At 36.1% G+C, this 8,577-nt stretch overlaps 1 protein-coding gene across 1 annotated transcript in view; it reads left to right on the top strand.

Moving 5' to 3' along the window:
* RPP30 (ribonuclease P/MRP subunit p30) overlaps positions 1-8,577 on the top strand; it is a 30,979-nt gene extending 22,402 nt beyond the window's left edge. The window contains exons 7-11 of the mRNA XM_082674053.1: positions 667-783; positions 1,333-1,362; positions 1,740-1,777; positions 2,164-2,243; positions 5,739-8,577. Coding sequence (XP_082530179.1) covers positions 667-783; positions 1,333-1,362; positions 1,740-1,777; positions 2,164-2,243; positions 5,739-5,848 — 375 coding nt within the window. The 3' untranslated portion in view covers positions 5,849-8,577. The remainder of the gene's footprint in view (positions 1-666; positions 784-1,332; positions 1,363-1,739; positions 1,778-2,163; positions 2,244-5,738) is intronic.

An 8,577-nucleotide genomic window follows, 5' to 3' on the forward strand; every position in this document is an offset into this window, starting at 1 on the left:
TTTAAGATCAGGGGCTCTGTTAGTAAAGAAAAAGGGGAGAAGAGAAGAGATAGCGGGGCAGTTAGCTGTCTCTGCCACAGTGCCTTCTAAAGGTATTGTAGGGGTTAAATAAATACATAAGACTCTTAGCACAGTGCCTAGCACATGGCACTCAACTGTGGCCCGTTAGTTTCTTCCTTCAACATATGCATAATAAATGACTTACCCGAGAGGCGTTCCACTCCTGTTCTTTGGACGTTTTTCAGCTCATTTCTTTGTCTCTTCATTCTTGGGTCAAATTACTTGGTTTACTATGTTTGCAAACAGTTTATCCTGCGTGTAAGGAACACATCTCCGGTTTCCTTTTGATAATTCATGGAGTAGTAGCCCTTCTGCCACCCCACTGGGACGTTGCTCTCCTCAGCTTCTTGATGATTCCTGTTTATATAAAGTCAGCTTCCCCACAGCTAAGATAAACTCTGTTGAGACAGAGCCACAGATCTGTTTTCTTCTCCTGTAGATGGTGCCATTCGGGCACAAATCCGCCTTTATTCAAGGCTGTACCTGGACATGCAGGAGGTGGGCAGTGCGGGGGAGGGGTGTGAGATGAGGGGGAAGTTCAGTGAAAATAAAGTAAGACAGTGTGTGTTTAGCTTTAACAGTTTATTTTCTTCATTTCCTGTGAAGGCAATTGACCGAGGTGTGGGCTTTGAACTTGTCTATAGCCCCGCTATCAAAGACTCCACAATGAGAAGGTACACAATTTCCAACGCCCTCAATTTGATGCAGGTCTGCAAAGGAAAGGTATGGTTCCATAATTTTAGGATATTTTTCAAACCTAGCAGTTTATTATTATTAATATACTGGGGTTATCAAGCTGACCCCATATCCTTAAAGCAGAAAGTTCTTAATGCACAGCAACAAATTCTCCCATGTCAATGAGCTTTGCAAGTTTTAAGAGAAAGAAAAATATCCTAAGGAAGAATAATACCAGGGGGGAAAGTTATATTGAAAGTCTTTATCTTTCAGTAAAGAATTGGCCGTTTACCTACTGTGAAAGAATCATCTAGATACAGTTGTCATCATTGAGTTGAATTAAGGTTATATGACCTTTTCAACTAGTTTTTTAAACTAATGCATCTTTTCTAAGAACTGTTGGGAAGGCTTCTTGTTCTGTTTCTTATTTTAGGCTGCCTTTAGTTTGACATGAGGTCTTTCATCCTTTCACTTTATTTACCTTAACTTTAGAAGTTGGTATTTATGTTAAAACTTGATTACTGGTTATTTGTATTATAAGACTTCAATTTTTTGACATTTATCTGAGATTAATATTGATTACTTTCTATTTCGTAGAATGTAATTATATCTAGTGCTGCTGAAAGGGTAAGTCTGGCATTAAGTCCTTTTTTTTTTCCCTTTTCAAGTTAAATTAGTCATGTAATAAAGGTTTATTGCATGTTTTCGTTTTTAATTGCATTTGCTCATTGTAATTGCTGAAGAGTAAAATTTATCTCCATTCCTTTGGGGCTTCAAAGTTTGTTTATATAAATAGTTTTTCCTTTAAATTGTTGCAAAATGCTTTTCAGGGATCTTTTATATTTTCAAAAATGTAAGTAACCCGTCAAAATTATAAGGACTTAAATTTATGCAGTTGACTTCCTTGTTTTTAGATACTTAAGCATCCTATTTACTGCAGATGAAGTCACTGAAATGTTACGAATAACTTCTTTCATATCTATTTTTTGTTCATTTTATTTTAGCCTTTAGAAATAAGAGGCCCATACGATGTGGCAAACTTGTATCCTTTTCTGAGTAAGAAGTCATTGAAATTTTCTTTTAGGAAATTTGGAATTTGGTATGTTATACTTTAACAAGATTTTTTAACCTTTTACTATAAATTTATCAATTAATAGCTTCAAAACCAAATTACATCAGGTTGTGAAAACTTCATCCTTTTGTTTTCTGGATTAAGGGTGAAATAGAAAAAGGGGGAACGAAGGACTCTATAAAAGCTTAGAGTTAAATGAGTCTTTTCTCAAATGCCTGTTCCATTTGGAGTAAGAACTATAGAATTAAAGTGTCTCTCTCAGTGCCTCTCTCTGGTGAACTGGCATTGTCAGTTATGTTTCTGTTAGTCTCCTGTCCTCAGCTGACGCTGGGTTGAAATCTTTAACGACCCCCCAGAGGGTTGCTGTTTGGGCTGTCGGAAAGTGACGCCAAGGCCGCAGTGTCCACCAACTGCCGAGCAGTGCTTCTGCACGGAGGTGAGCAAGTCCTTCCAAGAAAAACACCGGGTGGTCATGTTAAGAGCCAGTCATTTCTGTGAAACAGTTGAGCCATATCTACTTTCATTATCCTGCCCCTCAGAGTTCCATTAGGATCATCTTTTCTGAACCTGTTTAGCCATACCCATCAGTGCTTTCTCGCCCTTTACTTCAGGCTTTATTTTCAGTAGTTTGTGGAATGAATGTAGTTTGCCTTCCAGAAATGAGTATTGAATGCGTTCTTTCCAGTTCTGCACGTGTGTCCCCGCCTGCATTTTGATAGGCGTCTCATCTCCCTTTTTCCTCCATAGGGACATGCTTTCCCTGCTGAAAATCACTGTTTTAGAGAACTGAACGGTGAAAAATATATGTTAAGCCAGTTATGAGGAACACAGAAGCACCAAATACGTTTTTAAAAATCCCGCTAACAAACTCAAATCATAGCTTCTCACATTTATTACTTGCGATTATTGTCTCATGTGCGGTTTACCTGTTCAGTTATGCACAGACTACACATTCGTTACTCACATTTCATTTATATATGTCTTCCTCCTCACCTTAATTTCACTACTTGAAGGCACTGAATTTCTTACTCATCAGATGATAAAAATTGAACTAGAAGTGTTTGATATGCTAGGACTTTGGAGAGTAAAAATGAGGCTTTTTAAAAGAAAAAAGTTTACACTTTTCATCTGCTGTTTTATCTTCATTCTCTTTGTAATTTTTAGCACTGGTGGTAGTGGTCAGGAAGCAATTGACTTGATATCACCCAGATGAATGTTAAACTTCAGAATTGGTTGCTACATATAAACTGGGTGATTTAGCATATGAATAGTTAGGTTATTGAGAGCTTGTGTATTACGTCTGGATCTTAGTGATCTGATTTCCACTTCGTAGAACTGGTTACTGTATTACGATGAATTAGATGATTTTGCTTTTGTTTTCAACATTTTTAGTTTGAGATTGTTGTATTACATAACCTAGACCCATCACATAAGCTCTGGGAATGACCAGATTAATTAAAACTTTATCAGGATTTTCTTGAAATTAGGGAACAGTTGGTTCACACTGGTAGTTCTGCCATTATTTTTGTCTATTTTAAATGAACATAAGGAATCATCAAGATTTTGGATAACAATTAGTGGTTTAAAACAGACTGAGACAAGGAAGGGAAGTTAATTTTTAAAATTTAGTAGGGAAAAATATGAAGATCTGTGCTTCAAAAAACTCAGCTATTCAAAATAAGTTATATATAAAGCTAGGCTTTTACAGAAGCTAAACTAAAAGAAGCCTTGTGGACTTTAGCATTCCCATTCATTCTAGTTGTGCCCAGGACAGTCCTAGTGTATGCCTGCTGTCCCTGAAGAATTAACAACCCATCTACAGGATGTTATAATTACCCTGACTTTAGTTGACATTGGGATCAATTTGAGACAGCAGTTTCAAAATTCAGTCTACTAGGATTGCAAATTCAGCCTAAGGTTACATTAGAAGAAATACAAGATTCTGAGGCAGGAAGATTCAAAGTGTCATCATTATCCTCTGCACTGATAAGTCCTGACTGGCATCTCTATCACCCTGAGTGCCACATTTAAGAAGGACAGCACTGCACTGAAGCACTACCAGAAGATGGTTAATTCTTGGAGGGTGTGAAAACCTTATCATGAGAGCAATTGTTGAAGGTAGTGCAGGAATGGATACCTGGGAAACAGAAGACTTGGGACATGCAGTAGCTGGGCTTCTACATGGGAAGGCTTGCTACAGGGCATCAGAGTTAGATGGGTCCTGTGGGATTCTAGAAACCAATGAATAGCAATTCTAAGGAGGTTGTGGGGAGGGGACAGAGGAAAGAGGTTCAAGATCTAAAAGAGTTACTTTATCTGATAATTATAAAAGTCTTGTTTTTCAACGGTTTATAATCCGTTGTCTTAGATTAAGAAGTAAATGTTCATGTGATGTAAAAAAAAATATTTCTGAGATGGAACTAATATAATTTTGAAACTAATGCATTTAGTTTTGTTACAAAGTGTTGATTTTCGCAATTTAATTTTTATATTTTTTATTCATTCTACTGATTTTTAGACGTTTACTCATAATCATAGTGATAAACATCTCTAAATGTAACATTTTTTGGAAATCACGGGCAATTGCTGTTTATTTTGAGGTTCTCTGATTATGTTGTTATTTTAATGACCTTGAGAGCAGTTTTGTCCCTTTTATAAATTAAAATGCTTTTAAATAACTGGCAAAGATTTAGTAGACTTGGTAAATTAATCCTGATAAATGAGAAGGTAATATTTAACTTTTAGAATTGACTTTTGTACATGAAATAAGAAATAATTCTTAACTAAATTTATGTTTATCAAATCCTTTTGATTTTTATCTCCTTTGTATCCAAGGGGTCTCTCTTTCTCTCCTCCCCAGTCCTTCCCTGTTTCCTAAGGACTCAGTTTAAATCTCTTTTCACGGCATTGTGGCCCTTCACAAGTACCAGCCTCGTTTCCCCCTAATTTTTTCATGTTCCTCCTTTACACCGGCCATATTGTCCCCTAAGTATATTAGATTCTTCTTACCTCTCTCCCTATGCCTTTGCAAAGGAACACTTTCCTCTCCTTTCCTTTTCCTTCTTCCCTATTCTTAGCATCACTTCTTTCATGATACCTTCCTGATTCATCCAGGCAGAGTTACTTCTTGTGGTGCCTCCATTCCTATTATATTTGCCCCTGATGTGCTATCTCAGTGTGTGGTAGGAAGAAGTACTGTGTTAGGCATCCTAAGATCCTCTGTAGATGACACAGAGCCTGGCCCCTTAGTACATTTTTAGCAGAAGTTAGCTACATTTAAGTTGAACTCTACTAGCAACCTGACCTAAACTTTTAATAATTCCCATTCTTCTTTGTTCATTGTCACCAATATATAAGAGATCAATAACCATGTGCGTTATTCCTCGTTCACTCAACAAGTATTTCTTAAACACCTGTTAAATAACCAGGCATTGTTGGATGTTCGCCATACAATTGATTCTTCAGAGGTATAATCATGATCTAGTGGGGAACACAGATAATGAATGGTCTGTGCTATAAAATGAAGTGAGCACACACACAACCAGGGAAGCAGACTGTTGTAGTTGCTGTCTTGATTCATTTGTGTTTCTACCACACTTTAAGCATGTGCTGCACCAAGCTCTGAAACTTGGGTTCTGGCTACCTAAGATGCCTCGGACAGACCATTAGAGATAACCTGCCCTATATAGTTTTACCCTTGGGGTAGTCCCTTTGGAATGAACTAGATGTTAAAAATATACAGATATTTGTAGAAGCTGGTGGTGGGGCAAGGTGAGAACTGTAAATGGCATCAACACTCATAGCAGTTTATTATGGTTTCATCATTTACTCATGCTGTAAGTCACAGTAACATGGGGATGCTTGTTAAAACCACCTCTTTTGAAATCATGGCTTAACTTCAGGCACTTTGGTTTCCCTGTTTGTCTTATAGAAACTAGAAAAACTGCTTTTGGAATTATTTCCACGGTGAAGAAACCTCGGACATCAGAAGTAGATGATGATTCTCTTCCAGCCTGCAAGAAAGCCAAGTGTGAGAGCTGAAATGAGTCGCCGTCTCTGTCAACACTCCCTTCTGCCTTTTGAGAATCCATCAGCCGCAACAGAAATGGAACCTCCGTATGACTCACTATTTTCACTTGGAGCTAGATACCGGTAGTCTATAAAAGCAGTCTTATATTTAAGCCATTAAAATAGCAAAACCTAGTAAAGCATTTAAAAAAAAAAAAAAAGGCTGTCCCCGTAAAGAATTTAGATATTTTAAGAGAAAAGCAAAGACTAGTTCATTTATCCTTTCCGTTAAGTGATAAATGGAAGGTATAATTGAATAAGATGTTTCAATATTCAAGAGACTCTTTAAAAATGTTTCTTGCTCATTTAAAAGTTCATGCTTTTCAGCTTTACTTGATATACATGGCTTATTTAAATTTTACTACTCAAAAAGTGGTTATTTTGAGGACTCTTAAAACTTATGTTAAGGGGTTGGCTTTTAGTTGATCTTCTCTTGCTTTAAGCCTCTCTTTCATTATAATCGTCAAGTCCAAGTCCTTTCTAAAAGGAATTGCTGTAAAATTTGCGGAAGGAAAGGAAAAGTGCACGTAAAATCACACTTGGCCTCTTCGTTTGCTGGTTCTTACCTCCGTGATATCCTTGAAATAGGATTCCTTTGAGTTGGAAGCCCCTGAAAACCTAATATTGATTTTTCTAATTGCTATAGTAAAAATCTCAAAGCACTGGACTCAATCAACTTTGGAAATAATTTTTTTAATAGCAGGATCATTATATTAAGTAGAAGTAGCCTTTTTTGTAAATATCTGCATTTATGCTATATTGATATTAAGAAAATCATTTAGATGAAGATATGAACACTGTTCTGAGAGTCAGAGAATAGATAATTTTAAAAAGAAAGCTTTACACCAAACTCACTTATGAATTTAGATCCTTAAATAAGATCTTGGTAAAACAGAGTATACCATAACCAGGTGAGATTTATTCTAGAAATGTAAGGATTTTTCAGTTCTTTTCAATGTACTACACTTTATCATATTACTAGGTCAAATGAGAAAAATCAGACTCATCTTAATAGATGCCTGTAAGACATTTGATAAAATTTAAAGTCCACTCCTGATTTTTGAAAAATAAACAAGAATAAAAACCCTTGACAAAATACAAATAGAAGAATATTTCACACATATGTGTGTATGTTCATTTCTCTTTATATATTAAGCATCATGGTTCTAAAAATAAAGCATTTTTTACTTCTTCTTAAGCAATATGATGGATTAGCCTACTACACTCCCTCCATAAAACTCATGGCCACTGCTGCTGAGCCCTCACACCCAGAGTCTGCCACTTCCTTGAGTGCCAGCTTGCTTCTGCCTTCACCCCACTTGGATTCACCAAAAGTTAGGTGTGTGTTTATTCACAAGTCTGTTTATGCCATTGTATTTAGCATTGTAAAATTAATCCAAGTTAATTTAAAATTATAAAAACTGATGAACCAGGAGGGGAAAAAAAGGAATTCCCTGGAAAATTAATGCTTTTGAAAAGTTTGGAAAAGATGAGTCATTAAAAAGAACTGTCAAAATAGTTGTGAGCAAGACAACTAGATTTAGAGGAGATCCAGTGGAAATTCTGCACTTGGATTGCTTTACCAGAGTCTTTATAAGTTCTCTTTTTTCTTCTTTTTTTTTTAAATTGAGGTAACATTGTTTATAACATTGTTTTATGTGTATACATTATAATTCAACTCATGTGTACATTACAGCTTGCCAGCAAAAGTTTCCATCCATCACCATACAGTTGACTCCTTACCCGATTTGCTTTCCCTCCATCCCTCCTTCCCCTCTGGTAACAACTACTCTGTTCTCTTTATCTGTGTGTTTGTTTCATTTAGTTTGTTCTTTTTCTTTTTTTTTCCCCACATAAGAGTGAAATCATATAGTATTTGTCTCTCTCTATCTGACTTATCTCATTTAGCATGATACCCTCAAGGTCCATCAGTGGTGTCACAAATGACAAGATTTCCTCTAACTTTATGGCTGAGTAGTATTCCATTTTATATATGTGGTGTGTGTGTGTGTGTGTGTGTGTGTGTGTGTGTATATACACACACACACACACACATACACACCACATCTTTATCCATTCATTTGTTGATGGACATTTAGGTTTTTTCCATATCTTGGCTATATAAGTAATGCTGTAGTGAACATAGGAGTATGTATATATTTACGAATTTGTGCTTTCATATTCTTTGGATAAATTCCCAGAAGAGGAATAGCTGGATCATATGGTAGTTCTATTCTTAATTTTTTGAAGAATCTCCATAGTGTTTTCCTTAGTGACTGGACCAATTTACATTCCTACCAATAGCACATGAGGGTTCCCTTTTCTCGACATCCTCTCTATAACATTTCTTATTTCTTGCCTTTTTGATAATAGCCATTCTAACAGGCTATCGGGCGTGACATAGGTATTAGCATTATCTTTCCACATATATCTCCGCAGGCAAGGGAAACAAATGCAAAACTAAAAAGCTGCACAGCAAAAGAAACTATCAACAAAACGAACAGACAACCAACAAGGACCTACTGTATAGCACAGGGAACTATAATCAGTATTTTGTAATAACCTATAAAGGAAAAGAATCTGGAAATATACATATATATATGTGTGTGTGTGTGTGTGTGTGTGTGTGTAAAAGTTTTTGTCAGGTTAAAAAAAAAAAACTACCTACTGAATGGGAAGATACTTTAAAATCATATATCTGA

The sequence above is a fragment of the Grampus griseus genome, assembly GCF_964374135.1.
Source record: "Grampus griseus genome assembly, chromosome: 16".
NCBI classification, from domain to species: Eukaryota; Metazoa; Chordata; class Mammalia; order Artiodactyla; family Delphinidae; genus Grampus; species Grampus griseus.